Source organism: Aphelocoma coerulescens, chromosome 3 (assembly GCF_041296385.1).
Source record: "Aphelocoma coerulescens isolate FSJ_1873_10779 chromosome 3, UR_Acoe_1.0, whole genome shotgun sequence".
Classification (NCBI taxonomy): Eukaryota; Metazoa; Chordata; class Aves; order Passeriformes; family Corvidae; genus Aphelocoma; species Aphelocoma coerulescens.
In genome coordinates, this window is record NC_091016.1 from 52,378,225 (window position 1) to 52,401,766 (window position 23,542).

General features: G+C 42.9%; 2 protein-coding genes across 5 annotated transcripts in view; one reads left to right on the top strand and one right to left on the bottom strand.

Moving 5' to 3' along the window:
* Window positions 1–847, bottom strand: part of PCNX2 (pecanex 2) — a 151,250-nt gene extending 150,403 nt beyond the window's left edge. Inside the window, exon 1 of the mRNA XM_069010280.1 lies at window positions 680–847. Coding sequence (XP_068866381.1) covers window positions 680–832 — 153 coding nt within the window. The 5' untranslated portion in view covers window positions 833–847. The remainder of the gene's footprint in view (window positions 1–679) is intronic.
* A 4,756-nt stretch (window positions 848–5,603) lies between these two features.
* MAP3K21 (mitogen-activated protein kinase kinase kinase 21) overlaps window positions 5,604–23,542 on the top strand; it is a 41,856-nt gene continuing 23,917 nt past the window's right edge. For 3 of the 4 annotated variants that reach the window (XM_069010281.1, XM_069010282.1, XM_069010283.1), the window contains exon 1: window positions 5,604–6,435. In XM_069010281.1, the coding sequence (XP_068866382.1) occupies window positions 5,700–6,435 (736 nt within the window). In that variant the 5' untranslated portion in view covers window positions 5,604–5,699. Of the gene's footprint in view, window positions 6,436–17,836; window positions 17,865–23,542 lie in introns of those variants that run through there. The other variant, XM_069010285.1, reaches the window with a different exon arrangement.

The following is a 23,542-nucleotide window of genomic DNA, read 5'->3' on the forward strand; positions in this document are numbered from 1 at the left end:
ACTCCAGGAACCAAATGGATGGAAACTGTTTCTAACGGAAGCAATATTACCCTATAATCACTGAAGGACACACCAAAATAGATTCAATGATCCAGCATACTTTAAGCTTTTCTCACACAGTAGAAAAACACACAAAAACAGAGCAAAAGTTTCAAGCTTTTCAGGAAAATAAATTTTAAGGTCCGGCAAACAAACTCGCAAAGTTTAAATTTCAGCACAAAGGGAGCTGCATGTCACAAAAAGCCATGTGATTCACCAGTGACATTCAGCAAGGCGTATTAATTACATGGTATTTGGATTTTTCCATTTATTTACCCTTCTCATCAGGTAAGGCTGGACCAAACTACAAAAAAATCCAAAACACCTGTCTCCAAAAGAGATTTTTGAACAAACGTCCCCACGGTCATTCAGCACTTGCCGAGGCCAGCGCTGCACCCCTACCCAACTCCTTCGGCAGGGCTAAGGGTCCGGCCCCTGCCTAGCGCAGGCGGCGGACTCACCCCGTTAACCTTTAGACACAAAATCCTCAGGTAAAGCCCACGATGCCCAATATTTAAGCCCCCCAGAGGGTAGTTTACAGCCGGCTGAGCGCACACGCCCTCGCCGCTGCCGCCTGCGGGCCGGGGCCCGCGGCTCCCACCCTGCCCCCGGCTCCCGCCCGCCCCCCAGCCCCTCTCACCAGGTGCAGGGCCATGGGCAGCGTCAGCAGGAACAGCCACAGATAGAGGTGGCAGCTGTTGGTGAAGGCCCCCTGCTCCGGGTCGTGGTACCAGCCCCCGGTCAGCGCCGCCCACACGCCCTGCCCCACCAGCCGCGCCGCCGGCGACACCATGGCCGCCCCCCGCCGCCGCCACCGCCGCCCCTCAGCCGCCCGCCGCCGCCATGCCGGGCGCCCGCGGATTCTCCCATGGTGCCCCGCGACGCCGAGCATCCCGCCCGCCCCACCCCGGGCGCCGCCGCCGCCGCCGCCGCCGGGAGGGAGCCGTCACGGGCCGCCCCCCGCCGGGCACAGCGCCCGCTCGGCCCCGCCAGCCGCGGCCGCCGCCCCCCGGGGTCCGCGCCCGGCTGCCGGGAGCGGCGGCAGCGCACGGAGGCCGCGGGGCGGAGCGGGGCCGGGCCGAGCCGCGGCGGAGGGGGGGGGGGAGGGAGCAGTTCTGGCGCGGGGGCGTCCGTCACGGCCGCGTCCCGCCCCGGGCACCGCGAGGTGCGTTCACAGGTGCAAAAAAAGCGCGGCACAGGGGCGGCCCCGGCGGCCGCCAGCTGGGCTGCGCGCCTCGCCGGCCACTCCCCCACCGCCGGGTTCTCGCTGATCCTGCCCGATACATCACGAGTTTCCGATCTGTGAGCTCTGCCCAACTTTAGTGCCACCCGTTTTGTGTTGAATTGAGCTGTGTTTTGGGCGGGATGTGGAGAAATTCGTCAAAAAAAATTGGGTTTCTTTCAAGAATGAGTTCAGGGTAAAACCCAGTCTGCCTTCGTTGAAGAGTTTCACGCAGCTGACCTCAAACTAGCGGAGTGAGGAGGTAGGGGCAGGCTGGAGGAAGCATAGGCGTGCGAAGTGGGGGGCAATGGGGCTGAAAAGGTGATAGAGCTGAGTGGAAGCCTTGAGCAGGGGAGACTAAAGTCAGTGAAGAATGAGACGTAAGGATACCATGTAAGGTATATTCTTATGGGACACCCCTGAAGGAAGGGGTGTAAGGGTGGGTTTTGAGCACCAAGGCTGACCACACACAGTGCTCCCCACCTCCCATCCCCAACCATCAGGAAATAGCGGTGACATTCCATTGTAAATCTCTCACTAGTCCCTTCTAGGGACTGTTCTATATGCATGACCTTTATTGCAGTCAATTTTGTGAAGGATGCACATCACCAAATTTACCCTACATCAATTGTTCCTGACCATGGCTACAGTTTCACAGACCAAACATGCCATTCTGCTGTGCTTTGTGTGGATTTTTTTGACAAAGTTAGGAGACCAAAAATGCTATTATAGTATTTGTGAGCTAATGAACCACATACCTCAGCTTTCTCCCTGATGTGGCAGGCAATGTGGCCGTGCGGGATGCTTGTGTTGGCTTGATGGGAGGGATAATACAGCACTATGAACAAGCAGTTGGGAGCAGGGGAGGACTGGCATCGTCCTCTTCAGCAGCACTGCCACCCTTAGATGCCTGAGGATCTACAGCTTTGGGGCTTGAGTACTTCCTCTGCGTGACCTTGGTGAGCAGTGAAATTTCGAGAGCTGTTCTTGAGCTGTATGAAGGAGGGACAGTCTTGGCCACGCCTCATGTGCTACTCCTGTAAACACATCTTGCCCAAACTTCTGCCCTGTTGAGTGAATTCTTTTTTATCTTTTGCAGGTTCTTTTCAAAGGTGACAAAGTTTGTTAAAGCAATTGTAATGATAGAATCAAGGGCAATATGCAGCTATGAATAATGTTTCTGATGTATGATAATTAAAAATGTTAAGTTTCAGAAACTAATGAGGTCATTTTCCACAAGCAGAGTAGCAAATAATTTCCTTTACATGCACAGCTCCAAAACAAAAAGATAGCTAAACAAGGGTGTAAATAGAAAACTTCTTCAAAACCTCCTCTCTTCTGTTTTTTGAGACCTCTAACTCATGTAAGTTACAATGTGGAATGCCCAGATAATGCAGACTGCAATTGATATTAGGTTGACTTGTTGTCCTGGTTTTGGCTGGGAGAGAGTTAATCTTCTTCTCAGTAGCTGGTATGGTGCTCTGTTTTGAATTCCATGTGAGAATACTGTTGATAATACACTGATATTTTGGTTGTTGCTATGTCATGCTTGTCTTAAATTAAGGAACATTTTGTGTTTCGTGTCCTGCCAGTGAGATGGTACAACAAAGAAAAACTGGGAGGGCTTCCAGCCAGGACAGGTGACTGAAACTGGCCAAAGGGGTATTCCAGACCATATGACATTGTGCTCACTATATAAAGTGGGGGGAAGAAGGAGGAAGAGGGGGACATTTGGAGTGATGGTGTTTGTCTTCCCAAGTAACCATTACGTGTGATGGGGCCCTGCTTTCCTGGAGATGGCTGAACACCTGTCTGCCCATGGAAAGTGGTGAATTAATTCCTTGTTTTGCTTTGCTTGTGTGCATGGCTTTCCTTTCCCTATTAAACTGCCTTATCTCAACCCACAAGTTTTCTAACTTTTACCCTTCGGAGTCTCTCCTCGATCTTGCTGAGGAGGGAGTGAGCGAGTGCTTGCATGGGGCTTGGCTGCTGACTGGGGTTAAACCATGACACTTGTCCACACGTCACTCAAATCTTTCAACTCTTCCTCATCTTTGGATGATGCAGACACCAAATATTTTTTTGGTACAATGATACTTGCAGTTATGAAGGGTTCCTGTCATTTCCAGGTCAGGATATGTGTTCTGGACACAACGTAGATGCACAGTATTGTAGCTACACAGTTGCAGGAGTGCCAAAGACGAAAAAAATTACTTCTTTCCTCTCGAGAGATGCCAGTGAGGGTCTGAGCCGAAAGCTTTGTCGTCTGTACGCCGCTCTTCTAACCGGTGCACTCCACTAGGTGGTGCCGTCAGGAAAGTTAAGGGCACTTCACACTGTTCTGGGTCATATTTCCATTATTGGAACTCCTAGGAACAGCAGCTATACACCAAGATCCTGGAGCGCTGGGTGCTGAAGAAACATTGAACAAAGACTGACCCGAGTGCAGTGATTGCTAGGGGATAGTGGCACTTCAGAAAGCAAATTTTGGAATAATATCTCTAGATAAATATTTAAACATTTGACTGTACTGCAACCAATACCTTGTCTGACCCAAAACATTCCACACTTAATTAGTTCCTGCAGATTCTTTTAGATAACAAAGTACAAGGTGGAATTTGTGTGGCAGAACGCTTGTATTACAACATACTTTATGGCTTTTATAATAAGGCAAATATGCAGATAAGGGAAAGGCTTGTAATTACCTCGCTGAATAGCTGCAAGGCAATGTTATATTAAAGGAAATGGGAGAAGACTTGATAGACATGCTAGTTCTGCATTCTTTCTTTTTGGTTAATGTGGTTCAGTAAGTCACTTTAGCATAATTGTATTTTTGCATTGTGTATAACTATAAATACAGTGGGATAAGCAAGAATTTATGATTTTTTAATACTGTAATTTTAACTTTTTTTAAATTACTGTCTTTATGTTCAAACCTTAATTCTGTGGTATCCATCTGCAAATTTTGTGTTTATGTAGAGATGTACAGTGCTCTAGATGTAGGTTTTTGTGCAAAACATTGAGTGTTCATCACACCAACTTAGTCAACCCAGCAGTGCAGTTTTTACACCTTTCCCTAGCCTCCTTTACTATCCTTCTCGGGGCCTCTGCTGGCAGCAGCCACATCCATAACCACAGGTCCCACAGCACAGTGATTGGCTCCTGGCATGAAAACTCATTTCCTTCCACTTTGAACCACTGTTTCCCACCAGGCTGGCGAGACGGGAGGGCGTCCCCAGCCCACACACTTCCCTCCAACTTCGAAGGAAACGACAACTGTAGTTTAGAAAGTGATACAATTTTTCCACTTAAAACCAGGAGTATCTTTACCCAGAAATAGCATTTACACAGCATTTGCTATTTTCAGGCAACCTCTTAATTGAAAAGATTGTGTGATCGCACCACACAGGGCTGGGAGCTCTCTCAGCTTGTGCACGGACAGGGTGGTGAGCAGAGAAGAGTTGGAGCGGGTCCAGCAGAGAGCAACGAAGATGATTAAGGGCCTGCAGCATCTCTCTTATGAGGAAAGGCTGAGGGAGCTGGGCCTGTTCAGCCTCGAGAAGAGATGACTGAGAAGGGATCTCATCAATGTCTGTCAGGATCTAAAGGGAGGGTGGAGCCAGGCTCTCCTCGGTGGTGCCAAGCAACGGGACAAGAGACAACAGGCAGAAACTGATGCACAGGAAATTCCATCTGGATAGGAGGAAGAACTGCTTCGCTGTGCAGGTGACCGAGCATTAGAACAGATTGCCCAGAGAGATCGTGGAGTCTCCCTCACTGGAAATATTCAAGAACCATCTGGCCTCGATCCCGTGCCATGTGCTCTAGGATGACCCTGCTTGAGCAGGGAGGTGGGACCAGATGACCCCCTATGGCCCCTTCCAACCTGACCCATCCTGTGAGAGCCCGCGGGTGGCGGAGCAAACACGAACCGAGGAAGCTCAGTTTCTTCAGAAACCTCTTGGGGCTTGTTCCAAAGAAGGCCCAAAACCGCACAAGGAAAGAGAGGGGAAGCTGCGGCAGAAGCACAAGCCCTCAGCCCGGTTCGCAGTCCCCGAGGGACAAAGCGGGAGTCGCGGCTCCCTCGTGCTCCGGCTCCGGGAGACCGCACCGACCGCACCGACCCCTCCGCCCGCCGCGCCCCGCGCCACGTGACGGCGGGCGGCCAATCGGCGGGCCCGGGCGGGCGGGCGCGGGGCACCGGCGCTGCCCTCCCCGCCTTTCCCGCGCGCGCCTGCGCTCTCTCTGCCGGAGCCCCGCGGCGGCGGCGGCGGCGACCGGGCCGGGCCGGGCGGCCCCGCCCCTGCCCGCGCCCCGCCCTCCCCTCCCGCGGCTCCCGCTCGGCGGCGGCGGTGGCGGCAGGTGAGGATGCGGCTGGGCGGGCGCTCCCGCGTCGGCGGCGCTGCTGCTGGTGGCCGCCGGGGCTGAGGTCGCTGCCATGGCTCTGCCGGGCGCCGGGGCGGCGGCGGCCGCCGGTGGCGGCGGGGGTTCGTGCCCGCTTTGGACGGCACTGTACGACTACGAGGCGAGCGGCGAGGACGAGCTGAGCCTGCGGCGGGGGGACGTGGTGGAGGTGCTGTCGCAGGACGCGGCGGTGTCCGGCGACGACGGCTGGTGGGCGGGGAAGATCCACCACCGCCTCGGCATCTTCCCGGCCAACTACGTGACCCGCCAGCCCCGCGGCGGAGCGGCGGCGGGGGGCGGCGGGCGAGGGGACCCCGCGGGGAGCCTAACGGAGATCGACTTCCAGCACCTGGAGCTGCAGGAGATCATCGGCGTGGGGGGCTTCGGGAAGGTGTACCGGGCCACCTGGCGGGGCCGCGAGGTGGCCGTGAAGGCGGCGCGGCAGGACCCCGACGAGGACATCACGGCCACGGCGGAGAGCGTGCGGCAGGAGGCCAAGCTCTTCTCCATGCTGCGGCACCCCAACATCATCGCCCTGCACGGGGTCTGCCTGCGGGAGCCCAACCTCTGTCTCGTCATGGAGTTCGCCCGCGGCGGCTCCCTCAACAGGGCCCTGGCCGCCGCCCCCGGGGCCGCGGCCGCCCGCGGGGGCCGCCGCATCCCCCCTCACATCCTGGTGAACTGGGCGGTGCAGATCGCCCGCGGCATGCTCTACCTGCACGACGAGGCCATCGTCCCCATCCTGCACCGGGACCTCAAGTCGAGCAACAGTGAGTCCCGGGCGGGGCGGGGGGGGGAGGTGAGTAGGGACCTTCGGACCGCCGCGGAGGCGACGGCTCAGGCCGCTGGGACCGGGAGGGGTCCCGGCGTGGCGGCGCTGGCCGTGGCCGCGGTGCGGGGGCGGGCGGCCGGGCCTGGACGGGCTCCGTCCGGGAGCCCTGTTCCACCGGGCGGTGGGTGTCGCAACTCGGGCACCCAGTGCCAGAAGCTTAGGCCAGCGGCAGGTTAGCTTGACGGGCTGTGAGCTGGGTACGGACTCGTGGAAAGGTCGGGAGGAGCCGGGGGTACCTCCAGCGCACGCAAAGTCCTGCCCTCTGGGAGAGGAGCTCGCTTACAGCGGGATAAAATCCTGCGCACAACCTTAATGGCAAATCCACAAGGCTATTTTCACTCGGATGCGTTGTGTGGTCCTGGCTTTTAAAACTTACCCAACGAACCAAGCGCCTTGTAAAGAAAAGATTTAATAAGGGTATCACTTCTGTTTCGCTGCCGAACAATCACATGTGTTTCGGGTTTTCAGCGTATGCATTTAACATTGCTAAAATTTACCCACTTAGCAAACACTGAGGTGGAAAAGACAAATACCTTAAAACCAGTAGAAACTGTTGTTCAGACACCAGATTGACTTTCATCCCTTGGCATGGACAAATGCATCTGCAAGAATGAGAGAGTTGCTCAATTCATGCTTAATGGCTCCTTGGTCCATCTGAAATACAGAAGCATCTAAGATTTTGGCCACTGTGCATTTGGAAGGCTCGCTTACTAGAATAGAGTGTTTATGACTTGCCATTATAGTTGTGTTTTGAACTGATGACCTGAAAGTGGAAATCTGTGTGTTTCCATAAATATCTCAAGCCATTTCAACTCTTTCCTTTTTCTTCTGAATATGCCAAAAGTGCAGCAATATGTTAGTCTATTTTTTTTTTTCTACTTAGGAGTCCTTAAATAGTCCAGTAGAAATAAAAAAGCTTCATTCAAGTTTGAAGCACTTTGTTTAAGAGGCTGTATGTCTTGAAGGTCACCATGCATGGGCTGTTAAGACAAGGCTCAGTCATGGGACTGACTGTTCTGAGAATACTTCCACTATTTGTTTGATAAAGAAAGGACCTAGCTCAGCTGTGTTTGTGGTTCTGTTTGTAGCACAGACGATGAACCCTTGGACCTTTAGCATCATGGCCAACACCTTAATTTCTAGCAAGTGGTCTGTAGGCAGCTTGTGCCCGCTTAGTTTGCTGCTGTGTTCGGAGTGAGCTGCTGCACCTTGAGTATTTAGTGGCTCTCCTTAGAGTGGGCTGCTGCATGCTAGCAGCATGTTAAGTGACAGTGGCAAAGTTTGTGTCTGAAATAAATTCGTAACCCTATAGTTTAGCATAACACTGGGAGCTGAGTTGGGTACTGCTAAGAACTGTTTACCATTATCATCTTTTTGTATATGGGTAGTGGCAGAGCATTTCAAAAGTGTACTTCTGATTATAACCTCAGCATATGTGCCTGTTCGCTGCTTTCATTGCTAACTCCTGTTGCAGATGCACTTAACTTGAGCAAGTTAGATCTCTCACCTGTATTTCTTAATCTTAGCAAACTTTGAAGACAGTATTGAATATTCTAAATAGAATTATGTCTCTTGATCATCTGACTAAATGATAATGTTAGAAGACAGTGGTGCACTGGTGGTACCATTCATGTCGTTCAACAACATGAATTTAAAATGACTGCAAGTCATGGCAGTATCCCCTGTTCTGTCAACTCATCCATTCATCGAAGATTTCACTTCATTCTTTTTCTGTAGTCTTCTGCAGTCTTTCACAGTGGGAGTGGAATGCTGCCAGGGTTGACTGAGCGACTAGCTTGGCGTGGATAGTAACAGTTCTGCAGTGGCTCTGGCTCCAGACAGGGGTCTGGCAGCACCCGTTCCTCACCTGCTCATCGCTGCTTTCCAGGCACTGCTCTGGTGGTGGTTCAGTGCTCTCCCTTAAGCAGCTCTAGGTAATACATCAATGTACCAGTTTTGTGCTAGCTTAGTTATTTTTGTTAAGAAGGATGTTTTTTCTTCCTCAGACAATAAATTAGAAAAAGGACTGCCCTTAACACAGTGTGGTGGAATGCTTCTCAAGCTACTTCCCTAGCAAGCAGGCAGGAGCTAATTTTTCCAGCGAAGGGAAGGGAGCCCCTTCTACAAGTGTATTTGATCCAGAAAGGGTATGTGTCTGGGCTTGTGTTTGGCAGACAATGGCAAGCATCTCAAAGCATGTTACTTCTCTCCATGCAATTTTATGGAGTTGGGATCTCTATAGCAGATCTAGTGTGGTTTTGCTGATGCCATATTGACAGGACTGGAGAGAAAGTGCCACAAACAGAAGAGCCATGAGAGCAGCTAGCTTTTATTAACAACAGTGACTATCTAGGTTTGAATGCTCTTGTTTCATTGGGCTCCTTTTGGGAGGTGGGAAAATGTTTGTGTTTCTGCCAGAGTAAGGGGAATTAATAGGTGTACAAATATTTTCCATATTGGAAAGAAAAATTTAACAAAGTTGGTTGTGAGGGCTGAACAAAGAAGTAAAGTGTAATTCCTCATGAGTTTTGGTAACAGCAGAGAGTTTCTTCAGTTCTGGAGTCCATGTAAAATAAACTTAATATTTACAGGTTTTTCAGAAGTAGACAAAATACAGGTGTAAAGAACAGGGTTTAGCTTTAGATATGTGTGATAAAATGAAACATAAGTAACCATGGTCTCTAGTGTTGATTTACGAATTGTGGGTACTTTGTAAAACCTTGTGTGGCTGAGGGGGTGTGAAGTTTCTCTGACAAAGATCCTGGCCTGTTTTGAGGATAACTTCTCATAAGCAGTTCTTATGTTGCTCAATATACTTTATAGATTAAGGACATAATCTAAAATTAAGGATTTTTTAATTATTTAATTTAATTTTTTAAAATTAATTTTAAATTTAATTTAAAATTAAAATTAAGGAAAGGTGAACTTTACCTAGCAATCTAAAATCTGAGTAAAAATTTTGGAAGAAAATTTGATTTTTTTCAAACCATCGTTGTTAGTCAAGGAATTCTGAATTAATTGATGCTTTAACTGAAAAGGAGATGTCTTAAAAATTGTGAAAATACTTGAATATTCCTAGCTGTCTTCTGAGTAGGAACTTAGTCTTAAGTGTGCCAGCTGACTATGAGAAAAATTTAAGTTTCACTGGAAATAAAAGACAAATTCATCTACAAGACTACACAATAATAGTTACGAGTGTCTTTTTACCACATCTCAGCTGTTTTTCTGACTCTTTGGAAGGACAGCTTTTTTGCTCTGAGGGAATCAAATTTCTTGCTTCGGGGCAAGGACACCCCACTAGTTACAAAACCTGTGGTTGTGTAAGGGCTCAGCACAGCCTCCCCTGATTATTCTATCCTGAAGAAAGCTAGTAATATGTTTGGCTAGAGTATGCCACATTTTCACTTTCTGAAGTTGAGTGTAGAGAAAAAAGGTTTGTGGTTCTGGGGTTGATTTCAGACTGTGCATTGTTGCTGTCATACTGAGAACCGGCGAGAGACGACACATGTCCAAGTTCAGGGAGAAATGGAATTATTTTATTAATTACAAGCTAGGTTATATACCTTTGTACGAAAGGGTGGCAGGAGGTCATTGGTCCTTTGACCAGCCAGCCTTTAGAAGGATTGGCTGAGGTTCTCTAACACCCATTCAAAATATTTTTCCCATATATCAAAACAAGACTTGGAAAACAAATCCCAGGTGCAGAGATAGAGAATTAGTTTACAAAAATCTCTACACTGTTTTCAGCTAGCTTGCATGAGAAAGGAGAACGTCACAAAATGCTTCAGCAGCTGGAAAATTCCTCTGGTCCTAGCTTTTTAGCATCCACAGTGCACTACGTCTGCCTTTAAAAAAATGCCCTTTATCTCTAGTGCAGCAACCTTGTGTACTCCTAGGAAGCATTGCAATAAGTTCAGAATATCTTGCTTATGGCATAGACCTATCTATGATTACAAAGTTGATTATGTGTAGATTAAGTGTACTAACACAGGACTGATAAAGTGCTCTGTGCTCTCTTGTCATAGATGGATATGCAAGTAGGGTTCAGTTTGATATGGCTTTCACCAGCTCCTGCAACATCCCAGGGTCCTTTGCAGCCCTCAGCTCTGTGAAGGGCGTCGAGTTTATATTGCTTTTTGGAGTTGTCAAGGCCAGCTTGAGTTTCAAGGATCGTTGAATAAGACCATGGAAGTGACAACGCTGATGGGAACTACTTGAAATCTGAAGGAATCAAACATACAAGAGGACAACCCACTGTAATGTGATGTTCTTCAAACTAGTATCATGAGAAGCAGTCTGAGAATAGAAGTCATTTGACTTTAAAACCTTAAAAGGAAGTGTGATGTATTTTGACAGAACTGTTGAATCACTTGTGTTTGATGAGCTAAGGTGTCCTGGAGTTTGAAAAAGCAAGAACGAATTATCTCTGGTTCTTTGCTTTTACAGGTTATTTGCAGCAGAATTGCTCAAGTTATGCTATTAAACACCTTTAAAATAAGATGGAGATGTTTTCCAGAATTCATAAAACCTGCTTTCTCTCTAACTTCTCTGCCTAGCGACTTTAGGCTAGCTGTTCAGGAAGAGTAAGAAACTAGAGTTAAGCCATCTTCTGAACTGATTTTACATATTCTGAAATCACTAGGGTGCGTAATTTGTCTCTTAAGTGTTTCGAAAAGGTGAGACTTGTTCACATCACAAGTAGAGCTGTGAGAATTACTTGTGTGTTACTAGATGTTTGAAATTCAGAATCTTGTACAGCTACCAAGAGAATTCAAAATTAAATTATATTACAATTGTCTTTGGTGGTTTTGAGAGAGAAGAGAATGGCTTTTCAGTAGATTTGAGCTTCAATGTAACTTCCTTTGAAAATGAAGTTCCAAGATGCCCACTAATGGCAGTGAAACTTCGAGTTTTTTCTGTCAGTAGCACTGTGCCAGTTACTGCTCACCTATTCTGGTGTAACAAAACTAAAAAACCTGATGTTCTGTGGGTATGTATTCTGCATCTCAGTCTCTTCCTCCTGGCACTCCCATTTGTGGAACTTACACTCTCATATAGGCTTCCATGCCTCCAGTGTCCCTGGTGGGCTAAGCCTGGCTGTCCCAAGGTGCCCATCTCCAGTGCTGAGTGAATTCTGTACCTCCTGTAGCAGGCTGCATATACTGTAATTGGTATGACACTGCTTGTATTGCCTGGCTAGCTGCTAAGCTCCTTGTGGCTGGTGTCTCTGAGGTCTGGAGAGAAGTGGATGTTTTTTCTGGCAGAACTAACTGAAGTTCCTCTGCCATAAGGCACCTGGCTTTCATAAAACCCGTAGGAACCATGTCTTTGAGAATGTGGTATCACTTTGATAAATGTCAGTCAGGTAAAATAGCGGGCCAGAAGTTATTTAGCAGTTTAAAATCTGTATGCTGTAGTTTTCCATGCTGTCTTCATATAGCAAGTCATGGTACTTAAACACTTTACACTGTTCTTAATGACTTAAAATCTCATATAGCTAGAAATTGTGCCAGGTATACCAGTTTCCTGTCCCATCTCTGAGAGGCAGTAGCCCTGCCTTGTGCTTTGCTGTGAAGATAATGCTGCTGCATTACATTAAGAACTGGTCATACATCCTGAAGCATCCAGAAGTGTATAAGTAGAAAGGAGCTCTGTTTTTTTTTAACCTTGTTGGCTAAGTATTCTTTAAAAAAACCACAGAAAACCAAAATCAAACCGCCTTCGTGCAAACATTGGTAGGATTGCAAAATTTCATTAATTTGGGAAACAACACCTGTTTTGAAGGTTATGATCTACTTAAAGTGCCATTGAATTCCAGTAAGTTTTTCTTTTGAATGTCCTTACGTCACATGAAAGAGTTCTGTGTAAAACATTGCTCCCAGTAATTTTTTTCATTATTTGATGTGTGCTCAGACTATGCAGATAGGGATTCTGTTTTTTGAGAGGCCCTGAAGGTTAGCTGGATTCTGTGGGAGCATGAAATGCTTAGCAGCCTTGAGCTAGAGTGTTATCTTTTTCCGGTTCATCAAAGGCAATGCTTTGTGTTACACCTGTTTTAATAGTCACTTGATATATTATTTGTTGCATATAAATATGTTGTATATTTCATGTTCAGAAAGATGCTGGAATTCAAGAGAGAACAATTTTGAGTGACTGATTGCTGCAGTTGTCTCAATCTACCATAGAAATAACTTAATAACTATAGTGTTAAAATGTTGTAGAGGCCTAATTTCCAGTTGAAGGATGTGTTTCAGCATTTTAACATAATATTCAGGAACCTTATGATTTTAATACACTATCTGTCAAATGAAATTTTGTGAACTGCCCTGTAATGCAGTATTTGTACAGTCTAAGCTTTCAGAGGAGGAATAACATCCAGCAGTTATTTTATTTGTAGATGAAGACTTAACTGCAGTAGCCATTTATTTCACCTCAGTTACTGTCATCTGTATTTGCTTCTGTTTGATGTTTTTCTGTTTCTCAAGTCTGGACATTAACAGGTGGAAAAAATTGCTCATTAATTTAGAACAAAGTCCCTCAAACTTAAGAAGGCTGAAGTATATTTACATGTAGTGCTTAATGCTGAAAACAAGACTCTAGGCTGAAACACTAGCTATATGTAATTTGATTAATTAAAACCCCATGAACTTTTAACGCCCCTATTTATAACTCATTTTTATTACAGACTCATTTTAATGTTTCCCCAACTATGTCCATCTGACAGCTGTAGAGAGTTGTTTCTTATTTAGTGTTGAGACTGCATCTCTAACAGGTAAGATTATTAAGTCAAGAATAATATTACTTTGATCTTTCTCTGGATTTAACTTGGTTTTTCATGTCTTTCTTCTCTCTGTCTTTGTTCTGTCATTGTAAAACACCAAGTGATCTGGTTTACAACAGTTGGAAGATTGGGAGGGTTTTTTTGGTTCTTGTTTTTTTTCTGCTTTGTGTTATACTCCTTCCTAGCAGGTTTCTGCAGGATGTTCATTTGTACCAAGGTTTCTGGTGGTCTCTTCATGGAGAATGTGGGGAGTAACATTCTAGTCTGTATGTCATGTTTGCTCACTGTTTTTGATGATAAGGAGTTCTGCTTTGGGGTAGCATTGTAAATTGAAGTGTAGGACTACAGATAAGAGTGTTTTTAATATTTGTATATTAAAGAAGGCTTCAAGCATTACTTGGCTAAAAGTTTTTGGTTTTTTTTTTTAAAGCTGATACCGCAAGGATATGTTCACATACCTTCCTGTCTCTGAAAATTGCACTGAGCAAGCAATCCATTTCCATAAAGGTCAATAGAAAGACAGCTAAACACCTCCCATTAGCTGTTAAAATACTTATACAATTTTGTTCATTCCCCTAAACAGTGAAAAATAAGTTTAACTGCTGACTATAAGACTTGTTAAATGAGGTATTGTACTTAAATAAACAAGACTTCAAAGTGTGGTTGGGATTTAGACATTGGTAGTGTTATCCAAGCATTAGAAAAAATTGAGATATAACTGAGTTTTCAGTTACAGATTATTCATTCCCCCATCCCCATTGGAACTGCAGGGACAGGGCATGTCTTTGGACCCTCTTAGCAAATATTAAAAGTTCCATGAAAAAGTTGTGTTCTGCAACCTCAAAAGAATAGAGGAGTAACACATCACTGAACTATATTTGGATGTTGAATTCTGTTTCGTGGTTTCTTTGACCTTAGAAGAGAATGGCTTTTTGTTTGCAATCTGTAAGTTTCCTCACCACTGAATATGAACTTCTAAACTTGCTTCAGTGTTTCAAGTTCTGAAACTGGCTGACCTTGTAGGATAAACATTTACAAGGAGTGGTTGCAGGGTAGGTTAATTTCTGACCTTGAATTTTATTTCTGATTATTTGTTAAAATTTAAGGCATTGAAATTCTCTTCAATGACTTTCAGTAATAATGCTTCTAAAAATGCTGGGATTTTTCTTTTTTGTTTTTTTTTTTAGCTTTGGGATTGTTTTGTTTATTAGAAGCAAAATTAGGGCTTATTGAAGTAAACATAAATACAGATTATATATAGGTGCAAACAGATAAATATCAAATGACTTGGCTGTCTGTAGTCGCAGTACAAAAATAACAGCTGGTGTAATGTATATTCCTGGACTGACATCTTAAAACTACATTTCATCATTTTTACTTCGCTTGACCATGTTACTAAGAGCCTATGTCAATCCAATCACTGAAAGTAAGTGGATGTTTAAATTTTAACCCACTTACTGCATATTAAATTCATGGATTAAGTATGGTAAATTGGAAAAATTACATATTTGGATAATGTCACCACAGAAGTATTCTTCCTTCTTGGAGCTTCCTGCCAACTTTAACCTTTTTTTGTGTGTGTGTGGGGTCATAGCTCCAGTTGAATCAGCCCTAGACATGCCAGTGTTGGCTACATAATCATGCTTTGTTCTCTTCATAGTGACTAAAATCTGTGTTTTGGCAGGTGTGCTATTAACTCAGAGCTGATAAGTCAGCCCTCCCTCTCAAAAATGTAGGAGTAAATGCTTCATTGCTGTGGTTCATTATAGGACAAGTTAACCCTTGGAACTGATTATATTTTAGTTATAAATGTTTAGACAGTTTTGTGATTTTCTTTTCTATTAGGATTAGATGCTGCTGTTATTCCTGAAACTAATTGCTTTTATTTCCTCCTGTATTATGTAAAAAAGAAAATGTACTTTTTAATTCATTGCTTAATGTTACACTAATTATTGAGACAAACAAGCAGTTTTCCCTTTCATTTTCTCAAGAGAAAGATAGCACTGTCAAGTTTGCAGAGTTCTCACTTCAAAATAAGAGTTCTTGCTTTGCTATTGAAGATTAGAGTTCTTGAAAATGCACAGTCCTGAGAGGCTTCTGAAGAAACTTCAAGGGTGGAATGCAGGAATCCTACCCCACAGAATATATTTTGATGGGATTTTTTTCCTCCCAAGTTTTGTATTAAAAAAAAAAAAAGTGGGCTTAAAAATTGCCTGGTTTTCTTCTGCTTTGTTTGGAAACAGGTTGTTTGGCAGGTTTTTTTTGTTAGAACAGTAAGACTCTTTCAAATATTCTTTATAAAAGAAACTGACAGCCTAAAAATTCTTTATAAAGTGTAACCTATTAACATTCCTCATAAAAATTATGTTAAAGGAGTTTCCTGTTAGCTGATGAGATTCTAAAGGAACTTAATGACTAAACCTGACTAAGTATCTAGAGCCAGAATTTGGATTCTTAGCTGTTGGCATCTTCAAAGGGACCCAGGAAATTTTTTTGTCTTCAATTTATTTAATGGGTTCTTTTCAATAGTAAATTTCGTCAAAGGTAATTTTATAATGGAAAAAAACCATAGCAAAGCTGGATCCTATCTTTAAATCTCTGACTAAAACTAGATGTAAAAGGGTTGACCTATTTCCGAAACGTTGCTTGACTTCCCACTTGTTGCAACAGGTGACGTGTGGCTTCCTTGAGCAGCTACAGCTGCATGAGGAGGCTTCCCCACCCACCTCCAGGCAGCTTCTTCCCTCTCCCACCTGTCAGCAGAATCTACACATCTCTGTCCCTGCCTGTGTGGTCAGTAGGTCAGGTTAAATCTTCTGAGAGATCCAGCAGGAAGCTACTCTAAACTGGTTTATTTGCAGGCTTCATTTTCTGCTGAGCTGTCTGGCTGGGTGAGTCCCCCAAGACTACCCAGTTGCTAGACTCAGTTGGGGGGGGGGGGGGGGAGAAAGCTGTAGAGGGTGAGGGACTATAAATGAAGAGGAGGTTAAGGTAAGTATTTCAGTGGCAGCAGGCTCTTACTGTCTTGATTGTGACATCAGCCTACACCTCTTTACTTAATCTTTGCTGATAAGTCACCTTTAAAAGTAGAATGTCTTTTTAGTTTTTTAGGTATGCATCTATGTATTTATATTAAACTTTATTTCATTTTGATGTGACCTTTTTTTGTATTAAATATTCTAATTTCAACGCATCAAATGCACCTTGAAATAGATCACAAAAACTAAAGCAACAAGGAAGTTCATAATTGCTGAGAGTAATATGTTGTGATCAGGAAAAGTATGCCAACTATGTAAATACTTCCGTGTACTCAGAAGCTGTGTATTCTTCTGATTAGCTTGAAATATCAAACTGCATAAAGTCATGTTCTGTTTACTTCAAAAAAATAACTATAAATCCAAGCCAAATTCAAATGAAATATTCGTGGCTTTAAAACTAGATATTGGAAAGGTGATTTGACTAATGATAGGTAAGTTAAATTGTTAGTTCTGAAGAAAGGTAACCTTTGTTAGCTCTTGCCCCTGGATGCCATTTGTGAAATTATAAACCTCATCTGCATTGCCTGGTAAATTCTGTATGTTGTATGACATATATTGATTTAGGGAATGGCCAGGTCGTCAATTTGGGTTAGGGAGGAAATGAATGTATTTTCTCAAAGTTTCTCTTGGAGGAAACTGTACCTGATGTATTCTATATTGACAAAGACTTTTTATGCAGTTTGAACAGAATAGCTTTAGTTTGCCTTATATTTTGGTTTTTTTAAGAATAGGAGGAAGTTCCTTAAAAAAATAAATCACTTTCATAACAAAGATGGTGTTCTTTAAGGAATAGATTCACAGCCACTTTATTCTGCAGAGTTTGAAACTAGAAGATTATCTTAGTCAGTAATTCACCACCTAACTGTTACCCTTCTTGTCTGCCTCCGTTTTGGTCACTGGATTTTTTTAGTTTCTATTTTTGTTTTTTTTTTTCTTCAGACCTGCCTTTTAAAAATAGCAAGCAAAGGAAGAACTTAAAAGAAAGTAATTGCTGTTTCAAATGAGTGGTGAAGTTCCTTGGTAGATACCACACCAACTGAGTGTTTTGAATTTTAAAGCTAAGTTTCAGTATTGACTGATTTCCATGTAATTGTGGAATTATGGAGGAATTGCTTTAGTGAGGTAGTTTTCTTAAATTTAGTATTTAAATAGGAGAGCTAAGTTTAATATTTTATTAGAGGACTTGAGAATGTTTACTGTCCAGCCTGCTTTTGATTTTTTGCTGATGTAATATCCAAATCCTACATTTTTCAGAATTTACTGCTGATCTAGTGTTTAAATTATGATTATTTGAATGTCTAATTATAAATGCTTGTTACCTCTAGTACTTCCTCTTACAGCACAATAGAAATTTCTGTTTTGCATTACAGACCTATCTGAAGAGCAAGTGAAGCACAAATGGCATGCAGTAAAGTAACTTGCAGCATCTGTAGTCTGTGCCAAAAACTTGTTAAAACTGCTTCTTTCTCTCAAGTTTCCATTTGCCCAAAGTTGCTTTAATAATAGTTATTAAAGAAGTGAAGGGGAAGCAGAAAATGGTGATGCAAGGTGTGTTGAAGCTGTTGAAATCTCTTGTCCCTTTTCCTCTCTTTCCTTCTTCCTCCATTTTCTCCAGGCAGGCAGGTGACTCCCAGTCATTCTCGTCCTTGGGTGCTTTTCTTGTGTCACATGTCCTGCTATGGGATGTGCTTTTCTTACGAGGTTGCTGTGTATTTGTCAATTCATGCTGTCAAGGACTTTTTGTGTCAAGTCTCATCTTGTTTTGGCTTTCCAATTGGAACACTTTGTTCAGGATGTTTTTTTTTTTTTTAGTATGTGTTGGCTCCTGTGAGGTACATTTTTTGGGTTGTTGGGTTTTGCATTTTTTTTAAAGCTGGATGTTTTTAGACAAATGCATTTAAGAACAAGCTGTTCCTTTCAGTTAAGTGTGAAAATTAAGAACTGGTTGTGTCTGCTGTAAAGAGACGTAGATAATAGAGGAACACAGTATCCGTGGAATAAAAAAGTCTCCTGCATATGTAATCAGTGCTTAAAGGATAAAATGCCCTTGCTGATGGTGACCTCTGAACTTAATCCAGTGAGACCATCACAATCTGACACATGCTAGCGACACAGATAACAGAACCCATCCTGGGAACCCACAGGGAGAAAAGGAAGGTATTTAAGATGCGGTGCTGTATAGGCAGAAGTATCATCTTTTGTAGATACAGAAGAGTTCTGATCAGTTAATGTTTTCACTGTGATAATTAATTTGTGGTTCACGCACTTAATTTCTTCACTGTGATGCTTAATCTACAGTTTAATAAAACCAGGACATGCATGGCTTCTCTAAGGAATGTTGAAATTTTAATTTCCTATTACAATTGGAGCCAAATAACAGTTCCAAATGATGGGAGGTGGGTCTCTTAATATGGACAAGGTATTGTGTTTCATTAACTGAATATACAGCATTTAATAAGATTTTTTTCTGCCTGCTGGTCTCCAGGTAGAGATGCAGGGTCACCCTGCTGGTTTTGTTGCATGTTGATTTAGCGAATTAACAGGAACCAGATTTGCTTGCAAACAGTTGGAGAGGGTACTGCCTGGGTGCGGGGGGAACAGAGACAGTAGCAGCATTGTTTGGACAATCTCTGTTTGCAAGTAGAGTTATATAGCATAACAACTTTCTTTCCTCTATAGTATTCTCTAAGAATGACTTTATCAGTGGTGGCAAATGTAGTGGATATGTAGGCATTCTTACCTATAATCATAGTAACTTAAATAGCTGTGGTATTAAATAGCTTATATTTGCAAAACCGTGATAGTCACATATTTAGCAAACTGCAGATAAAGTAGCAAGACATGGTTGTAGCAATTGACTAACTTGGGAAAATAAGGTTGCTTAATGTTTAATTTTTAGTACTAACAAAATAGATAATATAAAGAGGGTATAATAGAAAGTATAAAGATGATGGGAGGGACAGAATGGACTTCAGTATTTCAGGATGATTTTTTTTAAGTTTAAGCATTAGAAGATAGTTTGAATTCAGTACATCTAAACTAATTAAAAGGTTTTCCGTCCTCTGCCTTGGCTTCTCAGAATACCTCTTTTACTTAATGATTTTACGTGGCTGGCAACTGAAAAGTCACCTGAAAACACTGGAATACATTGTTCATGCAATAAAACTGATTTTAAAGGTATGAAGTCTTTGGACTTAAAAAAAATTCAAATGAAGTGTTGTCTTAAATGGGGGCTTTGGCTAGATAAGGTTGGAGAAATACAATCTATATGTACTTAGAAACCAAAACAAAACTAAGACTGTAGGAAATAACCTGCATTAAAAGAGTAGCACGGAAGAGCTTAGTTCTAGGTAGCGGTTTCCTAGGTGTGCTGCCAACTAAAATGTCTGTCCAGGCCTCCCTCAGGCTTGCTGTAAATACTGTTTCTTAAGTTACATGAATTTTAAGAAATAAAAAGGAGAGACACTGAGGCAGGAACGTGAGCCTTTTCTTTAGAATCATGCTTTAAACAAAGTGTTTGCAATTTAAATGAATACTTCTGGTTCTTCTCTAGGCTTTCAGCTTAGTCTTGAAAGTAGCACTGGGAGTATCATTCTGTACCTGTCCGAGTTTGGCAGATGTATGCCCCCAGGGATCTAAATTGTCTAAATGTGCTCTGTTCTATTATTTCTGGCTTATCTGTCCATATGTAGGCTCTTGCTTAATTTTTCCTTTTCCCCAATAAAAATTCAACCCAGGCTCACAAGAACAGAGACTGCAGTTCTTGTTCAACTCTGGCCACACTTGGTCTGCCACTTTATGCATTTCTCACCTTTTGCTCACCTCAAAGAAAGCTTTACTGTCTGAGTGGAGAGTTTGGAGATGGGAGTGATGGGATGGGAATGGCACAGTAAAAGGAGTGGCAACTGGGGATTGATGGGGATTTTACTGGGACCTGTTCCTCCTTTTTGAGCGTAAATTCTGTGCCTTTCTTCCTAAGAACATCTTGTGTGGAAACAGTTGTGGTGTGGCAAAGAGTTGTTACTAGTTCTGTTCTAATTAGAGGAACACAGACTTGGGAAGTACTGGTTGGCTCCGTTGCAGTCTTAGGCAAGTGTTACATTTTAGTTCCTAAAAGTGTGCAGAACATCTTATCTGAATACTGTTACACCATGAAATATTTGCATTGTGCTGTAAGATCAGTAGAAAAATATTCCAGCTGTAGCAATGATAGTGCAGAAAGCAAGAAAGATTAATGGCACTACTATTTCAGGAACCATTAGGTTTAACAGGAATGTATGTTGGCTCTTGTGATTTTTTTGAGGACTAAACTGTGCTTTACACTGCAGAGAAGGGCCAAAAGGGGGATGGGAGAAAAGAGGCAGTAAAATTCCCCACCCTGGTAGCTCCAGATGTAGAATGGAGTTTAGCTACAAGTGTGCCTGTAAGACGGACCAGCTGGAGCACCTAGGAAAATATTTTGTTGTTAAGAGCCCCTTAAGTGCTGTAGGTCTGCATTCTGTTTCTAGGTATGGGTAACTTCTGTTTTCATTGCTTCTCTAAACCTTTGTTTAGCCTAGCAAAAAGGACAAGCTCTTCTGATTTTATCTAAATAAAAGACATTACTAGATCCTAACTATTCTATTTTCTATGTCTGCTTCAGTTCCTGTTGTTGTTCACGTATGTTCAGGTTTAGTCATTCAGTATTTCATATGAGGTGTTATGCTTTGTAAAATTCTATTGATACGTCCCTGTTTCTACTAAACAAACTGGTTTTTAGTGCCTTTTAGAATTGCATGAACTACTTGCACAGCTACATGTAGCTTGCTAGTTTTCCTTCTGTTAGCCAGAACAGCCGACCTTTTCTTCTTCCTTCACCTCTTCTTTAGCTATAGATTTTACAACTGATCGTATGCAACTTTGCTTATTTTTTAGTATGATGATCTGTTCTTTCTTAGAGTGGGCACTGCCTTCTGACTGTGCTGCCCAGGGAGGTGGTGAACTCACCATCCCTGCAAATGTTCCAGAAATAAATGGAAGTGGCACTTAGTGCTATGGTTTAATTGGCATGGTGCTGTTTGGTCAAAGGTTGGACTTGATGATCTTGGAGACTTTTTCCACTCTTTATCATTCTATGATATCTGCCACTTTTAATACCAGTTTACTGCATAGCATTTGTAGGCTTTCATTTTTCTCTCGGATTTAACTGGCTTTTATCTTTAATTTGTTGATTTATATTTCAGGAATTATTGAAAATAGCATCTCTTTGTTGCCCAGATGTAAATGTTTCTAGGCATGCCTGTCTCTTATATTCAAGGAGTACCTGTTATATGGCACCCAAGCCTCTCCTCTATGATGTTAATAAATTTGCTTTCCCCTTGATCTCATTGCAGAAAGGCAGAGTCACAAAGAGAGATGTACTAACTCAGAATTTAGTTGAAAATGGTGTTGCTGGTAGAAATCATATGCAACCTTAAACTGCTTGGTCTTTGTTTTATTTCTGGCTGTAGTGCATGGAATGTTTGGGTAATGATCCAATGAGAAGTTTTACATTAGTTTGATGCAAAGTAGTTTTCTTGGCCCAAACTTAATCTGCTTTGATTTTGCATATTCAGAAACATAGTATCTGGTTTTGCTTATGTAAAAATAAGTAAGGTGTTATATAAATATCCTTACCCTATGTCCTACTTACATGTAAATAAGTAAGGACATAGGATTTTCCTGCATTTCTGCATCCCTAATATAATCTGTGGGTTTTGGTGGGTTTTGTTTTCAAATAGTCTTTGTATATCTAAGTATTTCGGGCTGTGCTTGCCAGGAGCAAAGCTCTAATATAAGTATGAACTTGAGTCTTTGTGGAAAATAAAAAGTCTGAAAAATATTGAAGTAAACCCAAAAGTGCTTAACTGGCTCTTGCCCAGCTTAACATTGCATATATATTGGAGCCAGAAAAGACAATTTAAAGGGTTTGAAAAAGAAACAAGGGGAGTGCCAAGTAAACAGGGTGAACTGGTGATTGTAAAATGACTTCTCCCAGGTTAGCAGACAGCAAGGGCCAGGAAGCTATGGAAGAGGCTGAAGGATGCTATAGTAAAGGTTGCTAGGCTACTCCAAGGTAAGCTCTTACAGAGTGCTACTCAGCTATGCTGAGCATTTTTACTGCCCAGCTGCTAAGTAATGTGTGCACAGTATTGTTTGCCTGGCTACCAGCCGGAAAGGGAAATTTGAACTAAGAAATGTTGTCCTTTTGTAGGATGAAACTTGGTCACATGCCAGTTATTACCTATTGCAAGACTGACTGTTTTTGGTTTCGGTCACATTGACTGACAAGGAATGTCAGGAATTCTGCTGAACATGTTTGAAATGGAATAGCAAACAATAGGTCTTTGATTCAAGTATAAAAGTATAAAAACTGTTGCATGAATTTAACCTGTTCTGGTGGTTCTCATTGGTGAGCTCTTGCTTTGTCTGTACCATTTTGGCCTAATTTCTTTTGCTCTGTTAAGAAGCTTATTGAAGATGGAATGTGGGTTCTTTTCCTTTTATCTGGATTTGATGCAATTTCTGAAATATTTATAAGAGTTGTTAATCTCTACCAGTAAAAATTATTTCTTTCAATTGCAAGTGCAAGGTCATTGGTTTTTCTTCTGTAAGGGAGGGTAATTCTTCGTCTGCTTTTTTGTTAATTGGTTTCCTGTAGTATGTTTGCACTACATACAGGTAGAAAACAAAGGTATATGATTCTTACATATAATTTAATCTTTGGTCTTTGTCCCAGGAGATCATTTTAACAGAAAGTTAGAACTAACAGTTGCTCTCAGAAACAGTGACAGAGGAACTGAATATGGAATTAAAATTACAGTCTGTTGAAATGATTCCTTTCCATCTGTTGTCTCCCTCCTTGTTAAGCTCTAACACAATAACCCAGTTCTCTTCTTGTAGCACTGTTTCCTGAAGAGGTACTACAACTCTGCCGATAATGTTGTCTCGTCAACAAGTCAGACACTGTAGGATGCAACAGCAAAAGAAGGATAACCGACTGTTTAACATTCGTGTGCATAACATAAAAGGGACTGTATCCAAGTCCAGTGGCCTGTTGCCAGTTGGGAACTCCCAAGGCAAAGTAATTCCCCTGCTATACAGTTTCCCCACTGTGTTCTGATTTGTGGCCCAGGGTTTTACTGAAAATAAACTAATTTTTTGGATATAAATTCCCTATATCAAGTTGACCTCTGTGAATTTGTGTA